Source organism: Sorex araneus, chromosome 4, assembly GCF_027595985.1.
Source record: "Sorex araneus isolate mSorAra2 chromosome 4, mSorAra2.pri, whole genome shotgun sequence".
Lineage (NCBI taxonomy): Eukaryota > Metazoa > Chordata > Mammalia > Eulipotyphla > Soricidae > Sorex > Sorex araneus.
Window position 1 is genome coordinate 47699668 of NC_073305.1, and position 24076 is coordinate 47723743.

Genomic DNA, 24076 nt, shown 5'->3' on the forward strand with positions numbered 1-24076 from the left:
AAACTGAAAATGAATTTATGTTTTTAAAAATGTAAATCAGAGTATGGTGGCTCATGGCAACTATTAATATGAACATCAGGTTGAGCCCAGGAGAAGAGCCATGGAAATCACAAGTTTCCTTCTAGTTGGGTAAAGAGAATGCCCAGCTAACTATAGTCCCAGGTTTTTAGAACCTTGTTTGTTTTAGGTTTGGAGAGAAATTATGAGAGAAAATGGGCTTTACCCACCTCTGCCTCTTTCCCCAGTAACGGTCTTTGGGCAGATTTCTCATTCTCATTCCAGGGTGTGAGGTTGCCCAGAGAAGTGTGGGAGGGAAAAGCAGTGTGATGTGTGAGTGAGAGGTCATGGAATTGTGGCCAGAAAGACTTTTCTTCACAAGGACAGAACTGAGTCCCCAGCTGCCTGTCCTGGTGGTCTTTCCTTCCCATTAGAGAGCTCCATGTTAATTTATTTCTTGTGGACAATTATTTATTATTTGGACTTTACATGTGTCTTATTTGGTGGGGGTGGGGCAGGGGTGGGAGGGGAAGTTAGGGGTAAGGAGGGTAGGAGATAGGAAAGGAAATTTTAAAATACCTGACTCCCTTGCTGCTGGTGAAAATAACCCTGGGTAGATAGTGAACTGACCAAGGAAAGAGGCTTGACCAGGCTCTTCAATAAATCGCTGTTTTCAGGAGATGTCCTCTCAGGAAGATCAGGGAATCCAGTGACTGAAAAGCTGATGAATGAAAGACTTCATTCTACTAAGATTGAAACTTGGAATCGTGGAGTTTGCTGTTAGGGAGGAAGTGACCCAGAATTTGGAGCTGGGTCCTCCTGGCGTGACCTTAGAAGCAGAAGGTCTTTTCTGCCGAATAGTGAAGTTGTGTGTTGGTGACTGCTGGGTTGAAGGAACAGACTATTGACTTAAGCCCACCTTTCCTGTTGGGAAATGCCTTCCCCAGCCTATCAACTCCTCAGTCTGGGCCAGGTATCTACTGTTTTCATCCTCTTTGAAGGAATATGGAAAAGCCCTTCCTCCGGGAGAGTCTGGTTTTTGTCTGTTATCTTAAAAGAACACCCCAGTCATTTTGGATCTCTCCAGTCCAGCTAGTTTCAGTGCCAGGAAGGGAGGGAGGCATCTGGTCTTTAAGCAAGCATGATTTTTGGTTGTCTTCCTCTTCTCATTCCCTGATGGGATTTTGCTAAGTGGTGGTTTATGATAAATGAACTTTCTGATTTTTGAGCTTTGCCATTTAACCAGGGGTTTCTCACTGGGCATCTGCTGCACCAGTGTCCCCAGCCTTGGAGGCAGCCTAGCCAGATCACCCCTATTACTAGCTGCTTCTACAACTCTTCTGACCACCCCCTTTTCATTGTTGTAGGGCCTTAGCACACTCTGGGGTTTGGTCCCCAGAGAAGAGAGAAGGAGATATGACTAATGGGTATGTATGCATGTGTGTTTATGTGTTGCAGTTACTCCAAAACTGGAACTTGAGCTTTCACTTTTTCCATAAGCACCCTATCAAACACCCAATTCTCCTACTCATAGAAGCCTTAGACCTACAAGTTAGCTATGCAAATTATTTTTAATAATTTAAAAATAGCAATTCCAGCCAGTGCTTTCTCTTTCAGATGCATCCCAAGGATGAATGGTGAAGGGACTTAGTTGGAGTGGGTTCTTAGGTTGAGGGTTGTAGGAGTGAGCTAGCCTGGATCTCTGATTTGTAGATCCAACTCACAATTAGAGGCCTGAATATTGGGATCCCAAAGGAGTGAGTTGAGTGTGAGTGTGTGTGCGCACACGAGTGCCCATACATGTACATATCTTTTGTTGGGAGAAGGGGTGTTTCTGTGTTCACTTCTAGGAAGTCACAGCAATGGGCTGTGATTATCCAGAAACTGTCCCAACAAGGAATAGTGACTGAAAGGCAGCGTATCCCTGCTCTCTATCTGTGGTCCCTGGGACTGCATCTTGCTTTAGCTAGGGCAAGGCCTTGGTTGGAGAGGCTGTTCCGTCTAAGAAGACTTTCTTAGATATGTGCAACTGTTTATATTGTTCAGGTGGTGGGGATAGGCTCATGGGAAATTGTAGAATGCTACCATGGTTTTTATTTTTGCTTTTAATGTATCTGAAAATCCTTTCCTTCTGTCTCTCTTTATGTGCTGGTAGGCAAGTATACACTAGCAGTGTACAAGGGAATCAGGAAATGTCTCAGAGTCTTACAGCTTCTTTGATCAAAAGCACTTGGTGGTGACTTCCACCTGTCATCAAGACCTGAATGAGGGAAGGATGGTGATATGACAGAGGACAGAAAACTAGGCCTAGGCATTTCCCTCACTCTTGTCTTCCACAGAAAATTTTCAAGGGCTCTAAAGCCCTATTCTGGTTTTGTCTAAATTCTCAGCCTAGGAAATACACTACTACTTATTAATTTAGGATTACTATTTGTAGTGACTCGACTTTTTTACTGTCTTTGTGAATAAAAATTAAGCAGACTAACCATTTAAGAAAGTAAATGAACCAGCCTCTATCAGTTCTATTCCTTCCTTCAGATTACCTGGAGTCTTTACCACTACTTTCCCCTTGAGTTGTGCTTTTTTTTAAGGGGGTTGGAGGGGCGTGCAGTGGAGAGCAGGGCTACTGCCAGCAAGTTGCTCAGGAGTCACTCATGGCTCTGCTTGGAGAACTATGCAGTGCCAAGGATTGAACTTAGGCCTCCTGCATTTAAGCATACTCTGTAGTCTTTTGAGCTATATCCCTAGCCTTGAGCTATACTGAAACTTCATTCTTTGCATCTCCTAATTTAGGATAACTTCATCTGGTTGTTGGAATTCTCTTCTGTAGGAATTAGTGTGTGAATACTTGTGATTCACAGTGAAACATGAAATTTCTCATTTTGGTACATGAAGCAGATAGCTGGGATACATTTTTGTTGACAATTTGAGGTACAGTCAAGCTTCAGCAGTGTGGGTAAGGCTCTCACTACAGAACAAGTCTCTGCCTCAGTTTCTTCAAGCATGGAATGAATTGTTCTAGAACTGAGCCTAACACCTTGGAGAAGATGTGGAGGCTCTTAAATCATGTCACCCCCCTCCTGCTTCTCAGTTCCCTGTGATTCCTCAGAAGGCAGGTCTTCTTTCTGAGCCATGGCTTTCTGTACACCAGTTAAATCCCTCACTAAAATTCTTCAGAATTCCTTCCCCACAACTCACCTCTGAGATATTTGATAGTACTCCACTATCCCCACCAAATCTGCATCTCACAGCCTGTCTGAGAAAGCTGCCATCTCCATCTCTTACCTTCAGATATCATGCCATCCTACTGACTGTTCTATGTATTCTGCTGGGACCCCTGTCTATTTTGTGCCACTAGGTTGGCCTAGGCCTTTTATGAATACCTGAGTCTTACAATGAACTTCCTGAGTAGGCACTGTCCAACTTCCTTGCTTTTCAGGGACCTGAGTCTATCCTTTTCCTCTCTCATAGGTCTATTTGATACAGTAATCCAGTGCATTTGAATTGGTAGCTAGGCAGGAGACAGAGGTGGTGCAGTGGGTTGGGGAAGACTTGGGTACTCTGTTACCACCAATGGGATACTTAAAAGAGAGGGGACCTCATACTGTGACCTGACCCAAAATCCTCCCTTAGAAGAGAGCTCAGCCCGTGTGTGTGTGTGTGTGTGTGTGTGTGTGTGTGTGTGTGTGTGTGTGTGTGTGTGTGAATGTGAATGTGTGAGCACACGTGTGTAAATTGTTATCTGGTTGTGTTACTCAGGGTGGGCTGGGGACTCACCAGAAGAATCCCCTCAGCCTACCCAAGACTGGTTTTTTTCCTGTACCCTCTCCAGAGGGCTCAGGGGAAGGGGGTCCAGGTGAGTTGAGGGGGTCGCAATGGATAACCACTAAGGCCGCACTGTTGCCAGGAGTAGTGGGGGAAGATGGGGTGACCCCAGGGACCTGGCACCTGGCTTTGGTTTTCTGTCTTCTTTCCTCAGGACGCCCCCTGAGGCCTGGGACCTGCACCTGACTTTTGAGGAGCATCTGTGGCTGGTGCTCCAGCTGCTGGTGTGATTATGGGCTTCCCTCTCTCAGCAGGGCAGGTGCTCCTGCCCCAGAGGCTGGGCAACTGGCTGTTTCTATGACGTATTTATTTTTACTTGTGTTTCATGTCACTTTTTTAAAAAAGCAAACAGAACAATTGTAAGTCAGTATAACTGCCTATCAGTTTTCTTTATTTCTTTTTGTAAAATAAAATTTAAACTCAAGAAGGCAGTGTTGTGTGATCAAGGAATTGTCTGAATAACTATTTGGCTGGGTGATAGTGAAAAGAATATAACAACTTACCATGTTGGCACTGGGATGTTATGAAGAGGATTAGGAGAAAGGAGCCTGGAAAAGAGAGCAGCCTGCTGACTATTGGCAGTCTTTTTAGAATAGGGTTATAATAGGGTTTGCTAGGCTTTTCCCGCCTTAACTTATCTAGGGAGACTCAATTCCAGGCTCTAGAACTTTGTTTCTGCTTTATTTCCCAAAATGACCAACCCTGGGGCTACTAGAATTATCTAGGGAGTAGTAATAACCCTGGGTGCAACTTGGGAGATGCTTTCTATTTGTTCACTTAAGGTACATTTCCAGAGGAACACTGAGTAATTTTTTTCTGAAAAAGGATTTGTCAGTTACCTTTGCTCTAGAGAAAACAATGAAGTTGACTCAAGAGGACTGGTTCTCAGTCATAACAGGCCCTCTAAGGACAGCCCTAACTAGCAATCAGTGACCTGGAAGTGAGTGCTCTATCATTGCTCTCAAGAGGTGGGAGACCTGGCCCCTTCTGTTTGTAGAGCATCTTACACTACATGTACATTCTGTCATATGAGTTAGAGGATCTCACAGAAAACTAACAAGGGCTTTCACATTTGAGATGGTGGAGGGAGGTAGAGATAGATGACTCATTGGCTTCTCAAGTTTAGTCCCTTAAAAGAGGGACATGAAGTAGAGAATTTATTGTGTTGGGAGAATATCCTTTGTAGGGGACCTGGGCTTGGTCCTCAGTACCAGATGATCATCTGCACACCACCAGGAGTGACTCTTAAGTAGTGAGCCAGGAGTAGCCCCTGAGCACTGCCAGGTGTGGCCCGGAAACCAAAATTAATGGGGAAGGTTACTGGGGAAATTTCCAGAAATTTAGTTAGGAGATATTAAGGGGTGCTCTGGGGATTCCTTGGACCATAGAAGTCCAACAGCACTTGCCTGATGTTTCAGATCTGCATTTAATCCCCCAGAGATAAAGTCTGGGTTCTGTGGAAAAGTGTATATACATACACACACATATATATACTCATATAGTATATCTATATACATGCATATATACATATATATATATATATCTTTGGAATAGAAAATTAGGCATGGAGCATGAATGGGAAGATGGCTAGGTGATCAGGTGAACTCAGTCATGCTACAAGGAGAATAAAGTGCCTTTTTCTATTGCCTCTTGGTAGAGTGAGGTCTTCCAAGGTGTGAGAGGGACAGTACGTTGGTTAGGACTTGCCTTACATGTGACTGATCTGGATTCCGTACCTGGCACCACACGATTCCCCAAACCCCACCGGGAGTAATCACTGAGCTCAGCCAGATGTACCTCTTTTTTACCACCCCCCCAAAAAAAAAAAAAAAAAACCTTCCAAGGTGGAGGTTACTCTTGGAGACTAAAGACAAGTACTGTCAGGCTGATGACCTGCAGTTCAATTTTTGCTTATAAACACCATAAGACACTTGCAACATGTCTTTCCTATGACACATGTCTTGCTGGGGGACCTGAAGAGTGTGCTGATGTGTCTGGTGTTCATAAGCAAAACAGTACTGCTGCAACCCTGCTAGCCCAGTCCTTAGTGCCTGTGCATGGTTAGCTGCCCGGTCTGCCAGTTTCTTCAGAGGGCAGCATACCCTTAACTCTAGAAGTGGTTGAATCTTCTGTAGAAACTACAATATGAAACAGGGAAGGGATGCCAGGATTTTGAATATCCCTCTCTCCAGCCTGCTCTTGACTAGCACAGAAGTGGGATCCATAAGATGATTTCCATTTCTCCCTGTCAGGAACACCATGAAAGCTCTTTGCCCACCTGTCTTGTAGCCACATTTGTGTACATAGTTGTTCCTCCAGGTCCTCCACTGCAAGACAGAGACTGTCTGGAAAGTAGACTTTATCTTTGGAGCCCTAAAGGGGTTCTTCCTAGTTTGAAGGTTGTCAGGATAGAAGCTGATGATTGGAACTGGGGATGTAGGTCAGCAATGTAGCATTTGTCTTACATCTGTGAAGCCCTGGACTCAATGCCCAGCACTACCAAAGGGAAAAGGAAAAGCAAATGATTGAACTTGCCTTCAAGGTGTTTTATATTTGACCTGCAGTTGCCTACACTCAAGTTCTAAGTGCAGACAAGCCAACGGTTCCCAGCCACATACAAGACTTTTCTGATCTTGCACTGTGGGAAGAGGATGTAGCCCTAATGAGCTCCGGGAGGGCGGGGCCCTGGCTTTATTCACTCAGATTTCCCAGATTCTACATCTGACTTGACGGCAAGTGGTAGTCAATAATGTTCACTGTATCACTGTCATCTCGTTGCTCATCGATTTTGCTCGAGCGGGCACCAGTAACGTCTCCAAGTGAGACTTGTTACTGTTTTTGGCATATCGAATACGCCATGGGGAGCTTGCCAGGCTCTGCCATGCGGGCGAGATACTCTCGGTAGCTTGCTGGGCTCTCCGAGAGGGATGGAAAAATTGAACCCGGGTCGGCTACCGGCAAAGCAAACGCCCTACCCGCTGTGCTATTGCTCCAGCCCTCAGTCAATAATGTTAGGAGGATTAATAATCACTCCTATACTGACTGATGGGGCAGGTAGCAGGATGGAGGGTTGGAGGCAAGGAAGCCTTTATTGAACTATCCAAAGTTCAAATCCACCAGCTTCTCTGAACCTAGAGTGCCAGGAGCAAGTGGCCCTGCCTTGCTCAGTTTCCAAATCTGTTGAGAAGGCCCAGTAGGAAGTAGCTGGACCAAGGTTGGAAAAAATGCCGGAGGCTCACTGTTGGCAACAATTCCCAACAGCACTCTTCCAACGGTCCTCTTTGGTTTTGGTTTCTTGGGACTGCCCCAGCCTGGCTCTCACCTGTGGACCACCTGACTGATTCTCCCACCCCCGGGGCCAGGCAGTTGTGCTCTTCCCAACCCTGATGCCAAGGGGTTGCTAAGTTACCCTTGCAGCCTCGTAGTTGGAGGGAGGCCGGAAAGTGGCAGGAGGGCTCCGCCCTTGACAGCTCACTCCCGTGGCGGTGTGGCGGTGATGGGTGGCTGGGCGCAGCACAGACGCACACTCGTGGCCATGGAGACCGGGCGGGGCTGGCCTCCGCCCTCTGGGTCCCGCGCGCACGCGCCCACGACCACGGCCACGTCCCCCCGCGAGAGGGGGCGGAGCGAGCGTGCGCAGCGGGCGCGCGCAGGCTCCGCGACCGACCCGGGAGCCGCCTGCGCGGATCGGCGTCCGCGGCGGGCGGCCGCTGAGGTGAGCGCCCGGCTGGAGGAGAGGCGGTCCCCGTCGGGCGGCCCCGCGCGCTCCGTTAGCCCCGGACTTCGGTCCTCCCGGGCGCAAGCTCAGGGACCCCCGTCCCCTTCGTGACCACCCCTACCCCCGGTCTAGGCCGCTCTTGGCGTCTCGTCTTGCCCACCACTGGCCACGGCCCGGTTTCGAGGCCGCGAAGGCGACCTTGGGGCCGCCCTCCCACCCGGGGTCGCCGCCCCCCGGCCCGTGCGGCGGACGCGGGGCACGCCCCGGGCCCGTGGGGCGGGGGGGGCGGGAGGGGGGACGCGGAGAATGGAGCCGCACTCGGGCTCCGCCCCCGTCCCCGAGGCCGCGCCCCGCCGCCGTGGCTTCAAACTTTAGCGTCCTTTAAGTTGGCGGAGGAGCGTGGGGCCCCGTCAGGTCGTGCCTGGGAAGAAAGGGGCTGGGCGAATAGGTGAGGCGCTCTGAGGAACGGCCGGGAGCCGAGAGTGGGAGGCGGCGCCCCCGCCGCGCGCGGCGCAGGCCCCGGGCAGCCCCCGGCTTCCCGCCCGGCGCTGGCTGCCTTTGCCCGTGGCGGGGCCCTTTAAGGGCCCGCGCCGCCCGCCGCGGCGCACGTGAGCGGCTCCAGGAAGCCGGCGCGGGCAGCCCGCCTGACGCTCGCCGGCGCCCGGCCAGAGGCGACCACCCCCGGGCCGGCGAGCCGGGGACCACCCGCGGCCCGCGAGGGGCCGCTGCCTGCCCAAGGTCAGCGAAAGGGTCCGATTCGGGGCCGGAGGCGGTGGATGGCTCTCCCGAGAAGGGGGGCTCGAGCAGAGCCCCAGGAGAGAGCGGACATGGGGAGGCCCCGTTTGACTCCCGAGTGTTCCCGAGGACGTGGTCGGGTGGCAGCCTTGGAGGAGGGAGGAGTTCCTGGAGAGGCCCGAGGGGCATTCCCAGAAAGGAGGGCAGTCGGGACCCGCTGCCTGGCTCGGTGCTTATTTTCTCTCTGCCCCCTCAGCGCTGGAGCCCTCGGTCCCCGCGGCGCCGGAGGCCGTGGTTTGCTAGACGCGAGCCTGGCTTTCCAGGTGAGCGCTCTCAGCTCTTTCCTCACGCCTCCCGCCTCCTGCCCGTGCTGCCCGCAGCCCCGGGACGCCAGGGCGTGTTCCCCCTTTTCGGAGCAGTGGTGAAAAGAAAGGTGAGGACTGGTTGTGTGACCAGAGGGGAGGGCCCTCCCAGGGCAGGTGGCACCCCTCGAGGCGGAGAGTTTTCTGCTGCGAACCTGGGTTCAAAGAGATCCAGGGTGGATGAGGTGCTTGGGTTTTTCTGGTCGCCCCCTTTGCCAGGGAGAAGAAAGTTGTAGTGGGAACCCAGATTATCTAGGTTAGCTGTGTTATGGCCCAGGGGCTCTTTTTGTTTGTTTGTTTCGGGGTCACTCCCAGCGATGCTCAGGAGTTACTTCTGGCCATCATTCAGGAAATGCTCCTGGCAGTGCTTGGGGGACGAATGGGCTGACTGGGATCAAACTGGGCAAATGCAAGGCATGCATCTTCCGCACAGAACTATCTCCCCAGCCCGTGGTCTCTTATTAAATAATAATAATCTTTGTGACCCTGGACAAGTCACTTGTAATCACTTGTTTTCTGACCTGACCTACCTTATTTCGAGGATTGTGAAGTAACTGTGTTTCAACATGTAGACCAGAGGTCCCCCAACTTATTTGGCCTACTGCCCCCTTTTCAGAAAAAAAGTCACTCATCCCCCCCCCAAAAAAAGCACCTTATTTAAAACCACAAACAGTGCTCCCAGTTGCATCAGAGGTTACTACCAGCCCCCAACGCCTTTCCCCTTTTCTGTAGTGGGGGTGGTAACCTCTACTTTTGTAGGTGGGGACCACACCCAGCAATGCTCAGGGTTACTCTTAGCACTGTGCAGGAGTTACTCCTGGCAGTGATGAGGGGACCATATGGGATGCTGCAGATTGAACCTGGGTGGGCCGTGTGCAAAGCAAACACTCTCCCCACTGTAATATCACCTACTTTGGAAAACTAATTTTGACAGTACTTACTTAGCACATAATCAGTTCTCAGAGAAAAACTTATCAGAGAAAATAAGAGTGAAACTACCCAGAGGCAAAATGAATATGCCAGGGAATGTGTCCAAAAACAGTGAAACCGCAACAGGAACGTGGGTGGGTGAAAAAAACCCATGGGAAGCACCTTAATGTTGACATCCAAGTTTTAGATGTTTAGGTTGCCGGTTGCCTCTTATGCATATCAACTCCAAAGACAGAATTTTCAGCTAAAGTGGTGACACCAGAACCTTCAGGGAACAAATTATTTAACAGAGATAAGTTTTTCATAGAACTGAAGTACTAAATACATTGGATGGAAATTTTCCTAGAGTGGGTCTCTTGCTTTCCTTCATCTTTAAACTGATTTTTTTAAAAATTTAATTAGATAACTAGAACCAAATGGCAGGGTTTGGAGCTTCTGTTCGTCTTTGTGGAAAGAAAGGCTCACATACCACATTTGTTATGTTCCTGGACTTGCTCTTGGATTAGTTCTCAACTTTTTTCTGATTTTTTTTTTCTAAAGCAATTGTCTTTATTGCTTAGACCATGCAAATATACCAGGCATGGGGAAAGGCTAGTAGGGAAGAGGGAGAATTGTTAGATAAACTGCATATACACACTAAAAGTAAAAAAAAAACAACAAAAAACAAAAAACCACACACACAAAAAAAAAACCACATGTTCCACCAGGATTGTCTTTGAACTAGCACCTGAGGTGGGTGGGGAGATCAAAACCACAGAGATTACAAACACCATAGAGGGGGTGGAGTGAGGGTGAGAGGAGGAACAGGGTAGTCAGTGAATCCGAGACTTGGTTCCTTCCATAGGCCAGCACCTCTCCCCCACAGAATGAAATGCTCTAGCCAAGGCCGAGTCAGCTTTTACTTCTGTTTTGTCTTCACATCTACACTGCCTTTGCTCCTCCTCCTCCTCTTCCTCCCCCTCCTCCTTCTCCTCCCCCTCCTCCCCCTGCTCCTCTTTCTCCTCCTCCTCCTTCTCCTCCTCCTCCTCCTCCTCCTCCTCTTCCTCCTCCTTCTGCTCCTCCTCCTGCTGCTCCTCCTCCTCCTTCTCCTCCTCCTCCTCCTCCTCCTCCTCTTCCTCCTCTTCCTCCTCCTTCTGCTCCTCCTCCTGCTGCTCCTCCTCCTCCTCTTCTTTCTTGCTGTTTCTAGTCTATTAACTGGCAAAGTGTGATGAAACTTAGCACTGGCACTCAGATCTGCAGAGGACAGTGCTGTACTGGCTCTGGGGTCCTCTGAGTCTGGGTAGTAAAATTTAGAGGACCAGGTGTGCTTAGCAAAGAAGAGTTTGCTATGAAGTTTCTTCCTGAGGCACAACTTCCCCCTGGGGTTTGGTTTCTCCTGGTTTCCCTGTTTGTTAATAAGTGTTTGGACCCTGCTGTTTGCCCCTCCTCTTGCTGGCAGTGGGCCACAGAGGCTTGGGGAGGCTGGACTGGCACCATGGCTCAGCCTTGGGAAGGAGGAGGCAATGTGGGGAAAAGGCAGAATGACCCATCTCTGGGGAGTCTGGTCAGGGCTGTGAGTATGTCCTTGGTTGTGACTCATACCTGTGACCTCCTATGACTCAGTTTCCCCAGGTGTAACCAAGACTTCTAGCTGACAGGCAGAGCAGCTCTGAGAGCTTCAACGATTGTGATTAAGAAATAAAGAGGCTTGTGGCTTCAGTCATCCTTTGTAGCTCCCTTCTAGGTCACTGTGTGTAAACACTTCTGGCCCCTCCCCCTCCTGGGCCAGAGCTCCCCAGGCAAGGCCAAGAGGTTGGGCCAGACCTAGCTGGCGGGCAGGTGGGCACATTGGTCAGAGCAGGCTCCCAGCCTTCTCTCCCTTCTGTCTCCTTTGCAGCTGCCTCAGGGTGCGGCGTGGGGAGCACAGAACCATGTCTGACCTGCTACTCCTGGGCCTGATTGGGGGCCTGACTCTTCTGCTGTTGTTGACGCTGCTGGCCTTTGTGGGGTACTCGGGGCTGCTGACGGGGGTAAGAGTAAGTGCTGGCTCACCCCCCATCTGCAATGTTACTGTGGCCTACAAGTTCCACAAGGGGCCCTATGGCGAGACAGGACGACTTTTCACCGAGAGCTGCAGTGTCTCCCCCAAGCTCCGCTCCATCGCTATTTACTACGACAACCCCCACACGGTAAGCTGCCTTCCATGCCTTGGCCAGGATTCTGGCCTGTTCGTGACATGGGCAGGGCTTGTTGGGGTAGGGGCTTTTTAGTGTCTGAGGAAGGGGTGGGAAAATCTTTGCACCAGCCTTTCAGACCACCTTCTTTTTGGTACAATTATTCAAATACTGACTTTCTATTGCAGACTTGGGTCTTTTTCCTCTATCTTTGTGGATTTCTGTGAGTTTGTATATATGTGCGTGTTTTGATTTTGGAGTCATACCTGGCTGTGCTCAGGTCTTACTCTTGGCTCTGTGCTCAGGAATCACTCCTTATGGGGCTCAGGGGACAATGTGGGGTGCCAGGGATCAAACCCAGATGGGCCATATGTAAGGCAAACGTACTACCCACTGTACTATCTCTTCAACCCCTCTGTGAAGTTTTGAGCACTGGAACCTTGCCCCGGTGAGTGCCCAGCCTGTCTGGGTTTTGGTCCTCCACCCCTTCCCCTTGCTGGCCCTCCCTCTTCCATCTCCCTTTGAGGCCAGTACTCTGAGGTCAGCTCTATAGATCCTGCTCTCCCTTTGAGCTTGTTATTTTGTTGCTGTACCTTCCCATTCTCAGTTCTTCTGCTAGGGCTGCTGCTTATCCAAGGGGGATTAGGAGTCCTCCCTCCCTGGCCATTTTGGAGACCGGATGTTTGGATGCTCAGCTCTCTGCTTGGGAAAGGGTCTGAAGTCAAGTAAAGCCAGGTGAGCTGCCCAGAATGTCCAAGATGCCAGAATCAGAGACTAACCCAGCATCACTGGCACTCTGTAGGCGTCTGGTTGTACTCATAGCCTGCAGTGAGTCAGGACTTACCAATGTAGCTTCCTACCATACCACAAGGTGGTGCTGCCCACAGCTACATGAACCGGAAGCTTTGCCAGAGCTTCTTTAGCCTGTGCGCTGAGCCTTAGGTGTTTTTGGGATCTCCAGCACTGGTTTACTTCTTGGAGAGCTTAGACAAGGTCTACGACTTGCCCACTAGTTGCTGACCAGACCTGACAGGGGCCCTCTGTGAAACAGAGTATTTGGACTCCCTGCCTGTGCTAGCTTGTGCCTGACCCTGCTCTCCCGAAACGAATGAGTCTGGTCTTGTGTTCAGGGAACTTTGTGTTTGGTGGCAAGTCTTCCAGCCCTCCACAAAGGATTCTCAGATAAGGGGCCACGCTTTATTCTCACACAGCTTTGAGCTATGGGTTCAGAAGGGGTACCTCCTATCTGTAGGGAAGTCTGAAACAGGAAACAGATTATAGCTGGACCTTCTCCCATGAGTAGAGTTTTGCTCTGCTGGTTCAGGCCTGAAAATCAAAAGCAGAGACCTGGAGTCCTAGGGTGACAGAAAGTGGGGCTAGTGGGCTAGTACACATGTGGTGGGCAAAGAGAAGGGTTTGCTGGACCAGGTGATGGGACGCACTGCAGGTTGGGAGGAGTGATACCACACAGTGTGCCACCTGCAATTCAGTGTGCTGGCAGGGTGGCAGGTGGGGAAGAAAGGAGATGAGGCACAGAGATCATTGGGAAGATTGGACTGGGGCCAGATGATCACTGACATGACCTACGTGAGGGATGAGTAGACAGGTTTTGATGTCATGTGACTTGGAAATTGCTATGAGTGGGGTCAAGAGCACTGAGGCCCTATTGGGCTGTAAGAAGTTTCTAAGACACTTGACTTGTACCCCTGCAGGGCCTATTTTGTTAGTTTCTTCCCTTCTTACATGAACTCTTTCCTGGTGTCTTCCCCTCCTTCCACATCTAACCCCACTGGATCCCTCTGCAAGGTCTCAATGGGGGAGAAGGAAGAACTTGCCTCTTCCCTCATTAGCATGTTTGCTGTTCCAGAAGTAGCACATTGCCCTTGGGGTTGGAGGTGCCAATTTCAGAATGGGAAAGGGCCAAGACAGCAGGATACCTTGGGGTCAGTGCTGGAGACTAATCCAGAGAAAACTGAGAGAGGGGCTGGAGCGATAGCACAGCGGGTAGGGCGTTTGCTTTGCATGTGGCTGACCCGGGTTCGAATCCCAGCATCCCATATGGTCCTCTGAGCACCGCCAGGAGTAATTTCTGAGTGCATGAGCCAGGAGTAACCCCTGTGCATCGCCGGGTGTGACCCAAAATTAAAATTAAAAATAAATAAATAAAAATAAAGGCCTAGTCCAGACATTATTTAAAAAAAAAACAAAAACCAAGAAACTGAGAGAGAACTCTGATGCTGTGGCAGCACCACATTTGGTCTTACCAGCACAGCCAAGGGTCACTCCTGAGCATATCCAGAGATAGCCCCTAAGTACCACTAGGTGCACCCCTGAAATCCCCTCCCCCCAAAAAATCCCCACTGTGGCATAAGGCACTCTCTCCATTGCCTCATGGTTCATTATTGTCTCTAGGCAACCCACTGTAGGGCTTTCCTGGGCATGTTGGGTTGATTTGGTCTGGCCCGACAAGGATGCCAGTCTATGGGATCATGCCTAAAAGTACAGCCTCAAGGGCAGCAGGCCTGGATTCCGATTCTGTCTCACACTGTCCTACTATGTGACCTTGGGCATATAACATTACCTCTCTGAGCTTCCATTTCTTTGTCTGCTGAATAGTGATAAAATATCTTCCAGAGGCCAGAGAGATAGCTCAGTAGGCTGGAGTACATGGAGGCCTGGTTTCGATTCCTGGCACCACAGGGTCTCCTAAGCACCACCAGCACAACCCCTGCGTACTGCTTGTTGTGACCCAAAAACCTAAACAATGAAAACAGAAGAAAAATTATGTTTCATAGGTAGGCAGGCAAGGGTTAACTTAGTGACTTAAATAAGGTATTCACCCTAGTACCTGTCCTTGAACAGATTTCTACCAACACCATGAAAGGAAAAGATAGGAACAAGCATACGTATTGAATAGTTGTGCTGGGGCTTATGCTTTGTCATGCCCATGCCTAGACCCTTTGCTTACCTATGGACATCTGGCCAACCCAGAGGATGGTGTGTGAATAAAATGTCCTACGCTTCACACCTCCACAGGAACTGAAAATGTGAGCTCGGCTGTTCTCTCAGGGCCCTTCCCAGCCCTGGTCAGTCCAGAGGTGCCTGTGTCCCCATGTGGAGTTAGATCCTACTCTGACACCTGGGATAGCTCATGGATGCTTAATCCCCACCTATTCTGGGAGCTCGGTGATATTCTCTGCCTGGTAGAGATTGTCTTTGGTTCAGGGAATTTGGCCCTCAGGCTATAGGTACTCAGGACCATCACAGGCTGTGTGGTCGGTAAGGACCTGAGACCATTGAGTCCTGATCTTATAGAGTTCACTCTTGTGCTTCTGAGCGTAGGGTATCTGGAGAACCTGGAGGACAGATCCCATCCTGTCCTGCAGAAGCAAATAACTCAATATTTCTATTCCCAAGCTGCCTCCCCCAGTTTTAGATAGTATAAGGTCCTCCAACAAACAGGCTTCAGCTCCTGACCTCAGCTGAGCAAGGGAGACTAGTTATGGAGAAAGGCCTGGTGAGAACTCAGGTATTTTTTGTTTTGTTTTTTTTTTTTGTGGGTCACACCCGGCAATGCACAGAGGTCACTCCTGGCTCTGCACTCAGGAATTGCCCCTGGCAGTGCTCAGGGGACCATATGGGATGCTGGGAGTCAAACCCGGTTGACCATGTGCAAGGCAAATGCCTTACCCGCTGTGCTATCGCTCCAGCCCCAAACTCAGGTATTCTTATATTAGGTCCAGGAAGTGACACAGAGAAAGCATCAAAACAGCAGGATTGAAGTGATTGCCATGAACTCACGTGCTGCTCAAGCACATACATTGTAGTGATACACGTGTATATATGTATATATGAATGTATTATAAATATATACATCAGCCTAGGGCCCTGTGTGGGAGGGAGCTACAAAATCTGAGGAAGTGGTTCCTCTGGGGCAGAAGAAAGGATTTCATTTTCTGTCCCGGAAGGCCTTGGTGGAATTGGGGAGGAAGAGGGGGGCACGTGACAGGAAGTAGACAGATTCTGGCAGTGGTTTATAGACAGGACCCCGCATTCATAGAGTGCAGACCATTTCTTCTTCCCAGTCCTGAGGAAGGTGGATAAGTTCCAGAGTCTGTCAGCTATCTCCCCGTGTGTGCATATACAAGTGTGCACACACATGCAAGCATGTGTATGCATGCACACATGCACAGTGGCCTGTGAACAGTGGCCAACCACAGGTGCAAGTGACTTGCACCAGTTTTGGCATAGGCTGGCAGATAGAGTGAGAGGGTTGAGGGCACTTGACTTCTGTATTTTATGAGATAGACTGCCATTGAAGTTTCCTTTGTAAACTCTAGTGGTTACATTTTTGTCACTGTGCCCTTGGGTCTGTCATCTGCCAGCCTTGCTCTCTAGGTCCTGCCCCACCCTGCACTACCTCACCACCTCTACTTGTACTTGGGGCTTAATCAGCCTGCCAGCCTGTCCTTGTGAGGAGCTTGGCTGAAGCTGGTGGGTCATGGCAGCCAGTTCAGTTTGCTTGGCTGAGGCCAAGGTGCTTGCATCAGTCGTGGCGTCGACCAGCAGATAGAGTGTATGTGTGTGTGTGTGTGTGTGTGTGTGTGTGTGTGTGTGTGTGTGTGTGTGTGTGTGTGTGGCGGGTGGAGGGACGGGTGTTGGTAGCACTTGAGTTCTACCTTTTATGCGATAGACTGCCATTGGAGCTTCTTTTCTCTCCTTGTCCCTTGAGAGCCCTCAGTCTGCAGGGAAGAGTTTAGTCCTTGTTTCCCCTTCAGTATGTGCTGAGCTGGGGTTCTGCCGTCTTTCCTAGGAATTCCAACATCACACAGGTGGCATCTGGAAAGGGGTGAGGGAATAAAATGTTCTAGGATTTGCACCTCCAGCATGGGCACTGAAAATGTGGGCTGGGTTGTTCCCTCAGGGCGCAAATTGTCCCTCCCTGTCAGCCTTTGGTGATTTTCTGCCCGGCGCATTCCAGCATAAAGCAATACTGCTTACCAGCCCGTGACTGAATGAGCCAGGCTCCAAGAATCCTTAACCTCAGGGTTTTTATTTGAGGGGAAGCTAAGTAATAGAATAAAATCTGGCCTTTCTTTAGTCCTTGATATATTTGGCATCTGCCCACGCTCTTGAGGGCTATGTGCTGTGGTAATCCTGTCTTCCTCTGGCCTGGCCTCCTGCAGGTGACCTGGGCTGTGTGAGGAGATAGTGTTCAAGGAACCTTTGTGCAGCCCCTTCCTAGCCAGGGTTGATTTCTCAGCTTCCCGAGTGAAGTCAGTCAAGTCATCCTGGGTTTGAATCCTGACTGCAACAGTGCCATGCTGTGTGACCTTTACTGACTAGTTTTGCTCTCTGGGCCTCAGGAGCAAGTTGCTAACATCATGCATTCCACGGTGCTGTTTGGGTTTCACAAACTGATATGGATAGTGCAACAACTAGGGCATGCAGTGAGTATTCTGCCAGATACTGTCAAGATTATAATTAGAAGTGAAAAGGGGAGATCCTGAAGCAATAGTTGGGAGCTCCCAGAAATTTGCTAGAGCCCCCTTTGGAGGTTGGCATCCTGCTGACTCTCTCCCCCTGACTCAGCCTTGCCTTTAGTGTGGGTTTGGGCTGTACCCCAGCTGTGTACGCTGCCCTGTGTGCACCTCCTGGTGACTGGGGAGGTAAAGGAACTCACTATCACTCTCCAGGAATGGGCAGGTGCAGCTGCTATACTCCCCTGTGGCGTTAGTGCAAGGGAAGAGTACTGCCCCCACTTGTACCCTTGCCTAGGCCAGCCCTGTGCTGGGACTCTGGCATGGAAAAAGTTACTTTGAGCATGTGGATGGACAGGCTTGGGACTGGCCATGTTTACCAAACCCAAGACCAGCTGTCACCACTTTTCCTTCCCGGCCCCTGAAAGATGTTGCCCAGTGGCAGACTCAGGTCTTGGGGAGGTGTGTCCTCTGCAGTGGCTCTTATTTGGCCTCCCGTAGCAGGGTCAGCAAGGAGCTATGAGGCCTCCAGAAGGAGCAGTGTGACCAGCTCATACAGGGAAGCTTCTGTTTCTCCTCAGAGTGTGGGGGTTCAGAAGGCCTCCCTGTCCACAGGAACTGTACTGGTGTCTCCTCATGCTCATGCTTTGTGGCTGGACCTACCATAACCCAATGTAGTGGTAGATTCTATTTCCCTTATGCAGTTCCTTCCTGGTGCTCATCTGGCCCAGCTTTTACTCTGGGCATAGAGGACAAGAGAAATGACTGATAATGGGTAGAAAAAAAAAAACAGAAACATGAAAGAGATGGAGCTAGGAGGCTAGGCTGGCCGAGAGTGGAGCCTAAATAATGACCTTTTTGGGGCCAGAGTGGTAGTATAGCGGGCAGGGCATTTGCCTTTCATGCGGCCCACCCAGGTTCAATCCCCAGCATCAGTTCCTATGGATATGGTCCCCCAGTCCCCCGGTAAAAGTGATTCCTGAACACTGCTGGGTGACCCAGAAAACAATAAAGACCTTTAATTGGACCAAGGTAGATGAGCTTTCTAACCATCGGACATCTAACTTTCTAGGCCCCTGATAACATTGGAGGGGAGCTTTTGGGTCTCGCAGGAATCCAGGAAACCCACCCCCTGCTTCTAGACTACCATTGCCTCTCCCGGGCTTATCTCAGGGCCTAGTTCACCTCCTGTTGGTGCTTGGTTCCACTGCCTCCCAGGTTAGTATGGGGCTGCTTAGCAGATGGTTTGCTTACTGAATAACCTTCAGGTTGCTCCTGGCCAGCCAGGGATGGGAGCAGGAAGTGTCCTCACGTATGGAATTGAGAAATCAGTCAAGCCAGAAGAGAGCACCTGTGTCCTGCACAGTCTGGGATCGCGGGAGATGAGCTGTTTCTCTGCCCCGTGATAAGAGTTCCCTCTTTCCCAAGGTGCAGGGAGAGGAACTGTACTCATGCTATGTGCCCGTGTATGTGTATGAGAATGCACGTGTTTACTGTGGCCCAGCACAACCTGCTATGTGCATAGGGCTCTCTACCCATCTGCCTAGTGGCTCAGGGTGGTGGGAGGGACAGGAAAGCTGTCAGTTACAATGCAGCGGAGACTGCTCCCTCCTGGTGGGCATTTGGAATCAAGAGAGGAGGGCTGCTTGGTGATGCAACAGAAGGCTTTGAGGAGGAGGCTTGAGTCTTGAAGGATGGGCTAGAGTTTCCCAGGCAGAAGGGACTCTGGAGTAGGGTGAAAAAGGACATTCCTCTGTCACAGGCAGAGGAAGTAGCTTACGCAAAGGCAGGAAGCCTGGGAGGACGTGGCATGTTTGGGGAGCTGCAAATAGTTCCACGTAGGTGTGTGCGGGGGTGTGGTGGGAGAGGAGGCTGGCAAAGCAGGCTGGGCCAGAGCCTGGATTTGTCCCTCCCTCTGCCACTCAGAGGCTCAGTGGGTGTCTTCCCACCTGAGTTCTGGCCCCTACTGGGTTTGGGGAGAGGGGAAAAGGAGTGCTGGAGGACTGGGCAGTCCTTAGCAGTGTTGTGTAGGCCACTCATTGCATGCTGCACTCTGGAATGTTTTGAGTTTTTTCATTTGTTTCTGGGCCACACCTTGGAAGTGCTCAGAGGGCACTTACCCCTAACAGTGCTTGGTGGTTGCTTCCAGCAATGTATAGGAGACCTGATAGTATTGGGATCATGCAAGGCATGCACTCAACCAGTTTGGGACTCTCTCAGGCTCAGGAGTTTCATTCAGAGATGAATTGGGAGTCAACACGATGTCTGAACAGGATGATAACAGGTGTTTTCTTGCCTTTTATGCACTGAGGAGGATGTTGAGCTGGAATCCCCATGAGGGCTGCTGGAAATGATCACCTGAGAGACTTGGGGAAGCCAGGAGTTGGAAAAATCGCATCCTTCCATCCATTTCCCATCTAACCCAGAGGGATGTCAATTGTAAATATAGTGTAGGTTGTTAAGTACTGGTAAGAAAGACCAGCTTTGAAGCAGGCCCTTCCTTGGAGGGAGAGGGTAGGCTACTGGAGGGGGGTGGGAGGGGGGTTTATACTGGTCTGTGCCTGCCAGAATCCCCTGCCCTTCTGGCCTTCCTCTGATCTTGAGGTGTAAATGAGGTAGTTGCACCATCTGTGGACAAGAGTTGGTACTGCAGGGATGCCCTTCACAGTCTCCCTGGAGGAGTGACGTCTTAGGCAGAGAAAATGACTGCCGTGAGGAAGATTTGGTGTGGGGAAACGTTCAGAGCAAAGTGTTGGGTTTATTCAGAGATGAATTGGGAGCCAACAAGAGGTGGAATGCCGTGAAGTTACCCCGGAAGGTTCCCCAAAAGGGTGTTTGAGCCAGTGGGGTGGTCAAGGAAGAGCAGCATATTTAGAGGTTTGGTGTCTGGACATTCTAGGCTGTTTATTTGGCCTGCATCATAACTGCTAGTAACCGACAAGTTACAGGCATTTGCTGAGTGCTGGTCAGGCTGAGCCCTCATGTGAAGTACCTCATTTTGAATGTATTTAACTGGTGGAAAGGTGAATTTCTGGACACAGTTGGCTGGGTATTGCTTGAGGACCAACACATCAACATCCAGCACTGCTTGCACATGGTAAGGCATGTTATCTATCATCTGAACCATGTTTCAGGCCCCAAAATATCTTAATATGCCCTTTTTTATTGATGGGGGAGGTGGCGGGCGGGAGGGGTGGGCACACCCAGTTGTATTCTAGGCTTACTCCTCATGCTGTACTCAAGGATTACTCCTGGAGTGACTCAAAATTGACTCCCAGAGGTAGTATTCCCAACTACTGGAGTGGTGAATGCATCATATTTATCATCATATCACAAAGCCCTGAGGTACAAGGGGATCAGAGTAGAAGAGAGTTGGGGGTGACTCTGTACGACTGCCTAGAGGTGAGAGTCTAGAGGTGGTGTCCAAGTCTCAGGCAAAGTGAGAATTCAGGTGAGACCCCTCTCAGTGTTTGTGGGCAGGCCTTGAGAAGGTCCAGGATGGGAGAACAGAACAGCTGAAATGATGTCCCGGTTCTGGGACTGTAGACTGAAGGAGGAGAGGAGCCAGTAGGGTAGAGGGAACTTAAATTTGGGGGTTAGTGGGCCCTGGATCTCAGGAGAAAGGGGCCTTTCAGATCAAGGAAAACTCAGAATTGAGACTAATGAATCTCTTAGAATTAGGAACAGATAACCACTAGGGCACACAGGAGATGAGACAAACTGGGGGTGCTTTGATGCAGAGAAAATATGGAAGGCCTGGCCTCACAGGCCTGTAGTCAGACCCAGGAATTGTCAGCATTTATATAGACGTGTCACTTGGGTGGGGTTTGAGGACCCAGGAAGGGAGAACAGCTGCAGAGGGAAGCAGAACTCACTGAAATGCAGGTACTAAGACCCAGAGAGACTCAGAGGAGACTCAGTCTTGGATTGAGTCGAGAGGGGCTGGGAAAGTGGGGTGGACCCTAAGAAGGGGCAAGGGTTGTTGGAAAGGTGAGGAGGTCCAGGTGCTGGTGGGACCCTACCTGAAGGCAGGAATCAATAGTCATGAGTTCAGCATGATCCCTCTTCCTAACCATTGCTTCCCACAGTCCTGCCACTACAGCATGAGAAGGATGGCTTCTTCCTCGCACTGTACTCAGAGATTACAGGCCTATACTTTAGTAAGGAACCAGAGGCCAGGAGTATGGGTGCCAGAATGTCTCCCTAGAGAGTCTTTAGCTCTGTCCTGGTATCTGAGTCTGCATGGCCAGCTAGAGCTGAGCCTGAGCTGGCCTGGAGTCCAGGAGGTTGCAGGGTCTTCTTCCTTTGCCAAGCCCTAACACGCTGCTCTCTGCCTCCCCAGGTGCCCCCTGAGAAGTGCCGCTGTGCAGTGGGCAGCATTCTGAGTGAAGGGGAGGAGTCACCCTCCCCAGAGCTCATCCAACTCTACCAGAAATACGGCTTCAAGGTGTTCTCCTTCCCAGCACCCAGCCACGTGGTGACGGCTACTTTCCCTTACACCACCACCCTTTCCATCTGGTTGGCAGCCCGCCGGGTCCATCCTGCCCTCGATACCTATATCAAGGTGAGACACAGATTGAGTATGGGCTGGGAGGCAGCAAGGGAAGATTGCCTGGGCTGGGAGGAAGAGGGTGGTTTGGGGTGGACAGCACTCCAGGAGCCTTCCTTTGGAGCTTGGATTATGGGCAGAGGCTGCTGCCATTTTTTCCAGGTATTTGGAGCCTTGTGGGTGCCAGAATGTCTCCCAGGAGCAGGGTTAGCTTTTTCCAGGGCCTTACCTTGTCACTTCGACTCTGGCTTGGGCCAAACACATCCTCGTGCTCAGTTCCCTATGCAGAGGGGTGGGATCGACCCACCCCTCCTCACTCGACTAGAGGCCAACTGACTGTGGCCCTCAGGCTTCCAGGGTCTGGGCAGGCCACATGATCCTTATGTTGTCCCTAGCCTGGCCTCTACATAGACATATAAACTGGTTCCTTGAGCCCAGTTCCAGGGGATCAGGGGTAGGTCCTGTCCCTTCCTATTTCTGACCTGGCCATTGGCACCATTGGCAGAGAAGTTTGCTTGGAAGAAGAGAGCCAGCTATTAGGAGAGCTGATGTGAGTCTCTGTGACCGCTTACATTTTTTCAAATGTATCCCATACCCTTTCTCTTCTAAAACAATTTTGAATGTGGATGCTAGGGAAATAACCCTATTTGGACTTGGTAGTGCTTGTTTTTATTCATCTGTTCAGCTTATACATGTTGAATGTCTGTGTGCCAGGTATAGTGCTGGCTATGATGTGAGATGTTGGTACATGAAATTGGCATTGATCATGAAGTGCTGGAGATGGTTTTGTATCAGATGGATATGGGCTATGTGCTAGAAAAGATCGGAGTGTGACCAGTTGGTCAGTATAGTCAGGGACAGCATTTGGGGGGAGCTAATTCTTTGGGCAGAATCCTAGAAGTGCCTTTGGTGAAGGGGTAAAGGGTTTAGGGAAGAGTAGGGTGAGGGCAAGAGTCTGATCTAAAGGCAGTGACAAATCACTGATGTGTTCTAGCCAGGAAAGCAACTGGATCTGAACCGTATCTCTACAAGAAGAGCTGTCCCCTTGGGCAGGATAGGTTAGGACAAAGACCAAGAGGGCCAGGTTGAGGTGGTTAGCAGATAGTCGGGTATAAAAAACTAAAGCTCGCCGAAGGGCGAGGGCGAGTGCACTCTCGGGCTCTCGGGGCGGCTCTGTCTCACCGCCCGCGTTCGGTGCCCTGGAACCGCAGTGTGTGGACTGGATCGGGACGGCCGGTGGTCAAGGAAAGGCGAAGGAAGAACGAGGACCAAGCTGGTTGCTGATTAGTTACCGTTTATTCAATCTTCCCTCTTTCTCATCTCCCGCACTCCCAGCTCCGGCCTCTCTCTGGATCAACTGCCACTTCTTTCTGGCTTCTCTGTCTCTTTTTCCTCTCTCGCCCTTGCCCCTAGGTTACACCCAGCCAGGTAGCAAAATCAACATAAGAAAGCCCTTCCTGAGGGCTGGTAGGCAAAATACCTCTTAAGGGTTTTTTCTCCTCTCCCCATTCCAAACACTCATTAACATCTTAATACTAGTTATTTTTGTATGGACATAGCAAGAGATACATTGAGGTTTGCAAGGCAGCTCTCCTGGCAGCTTCTTGCCAAAGGCTCAGACCACAGCACTCAGGCCAGATTAATCATTCCTCACCCTAGCAGGGTCCGAATCTAGTATCACTGTTTGGATCATGACAGCATTTGTCCATGATCAAGCTCTTAACTTATAGTTAAGCATTAGGCACTTTGGCCAGGCCCATCTCGATGCCAGGGTAGCACACAACTCACCGCTTGCCCTGGGTCCTTCTTGTCCCACTTCGTCGGGACCCTGCTTTGGGGATGCTAGGAAGTAAGGGCAGCTGAGGCTTAGGTCAAGAGAACAGATGCCCTGGAGGAAAATATCATGTAGAGTCAAATGACTCCCAGGTTACAAAAGCATAACATTTGCTAAGTCTTCCTGTGTCCTTGCAAAAAGGACTTGCTATGAATAAACTATGCAAAGGACTCAAGGAGAAGAGAAAAACATTATTTACAAGTCAACAGAACACTAAGAAAGAAGCTACAAATAAACAAAGAGGAATAGGAGCACTGTAACGGGAGTAACCCAATAAACCTAAACTACCTGAGGCTATGTTATCCTACAGTCGGGAATCCCAGTATGAATGGATGTGGGGTGGCTTGGAGTGGGACAGTGACTGTATATATGCAGAGAAAGGAGTTTTGTGTCTCATTTGGAGGGAGAATTGATGGATGTGAGGAGGGGAGAGAGTAGGAGGAATTTAGGCATGGTGAGGGGAACTGGTCCCCTCTGGGCACCATCAATGGGT

General features: G+C 50.3%; 1 protein-coding gene across 5 annotated transcripts in view; it reads left to right on the top strand.

The window, feature by feature from the left end:
- Positions 1-24076, top strand: part of LOC101555744 (RAD54 like 2) — a 118986-nt gene that overhangs the window by 78968 nt on the left and 15942 nt on the right. The window contains exons 1-4 of one of the 5 annotated variants that reach the window (XM_055134408.1): positions 7442-7537; positions 8532-8708; positions 11444-11735; positions 21543-21764. In XM_055134408.1, coding sequence (XP_054990383.1) covers positions 11478-11735; positions 21543-21764 — 480 coding nt within the window. In that variant the 5' untranslated portion in view covers positions 7442-7537; positions 8532-8708; positions 11444-11477. Of the gene's footprint in view, positions 1-7421; positions 7538-8125; positions 8279-8531; positions 8709-11443; positions 11736-21542; positions 21765-24076 lie in introns of those variants that run through there. The other 4 variants (XM_055134410.1, XM_055134409.1, XM_055134411.1 and 1 more) reach the window with 4 other exon arrangements.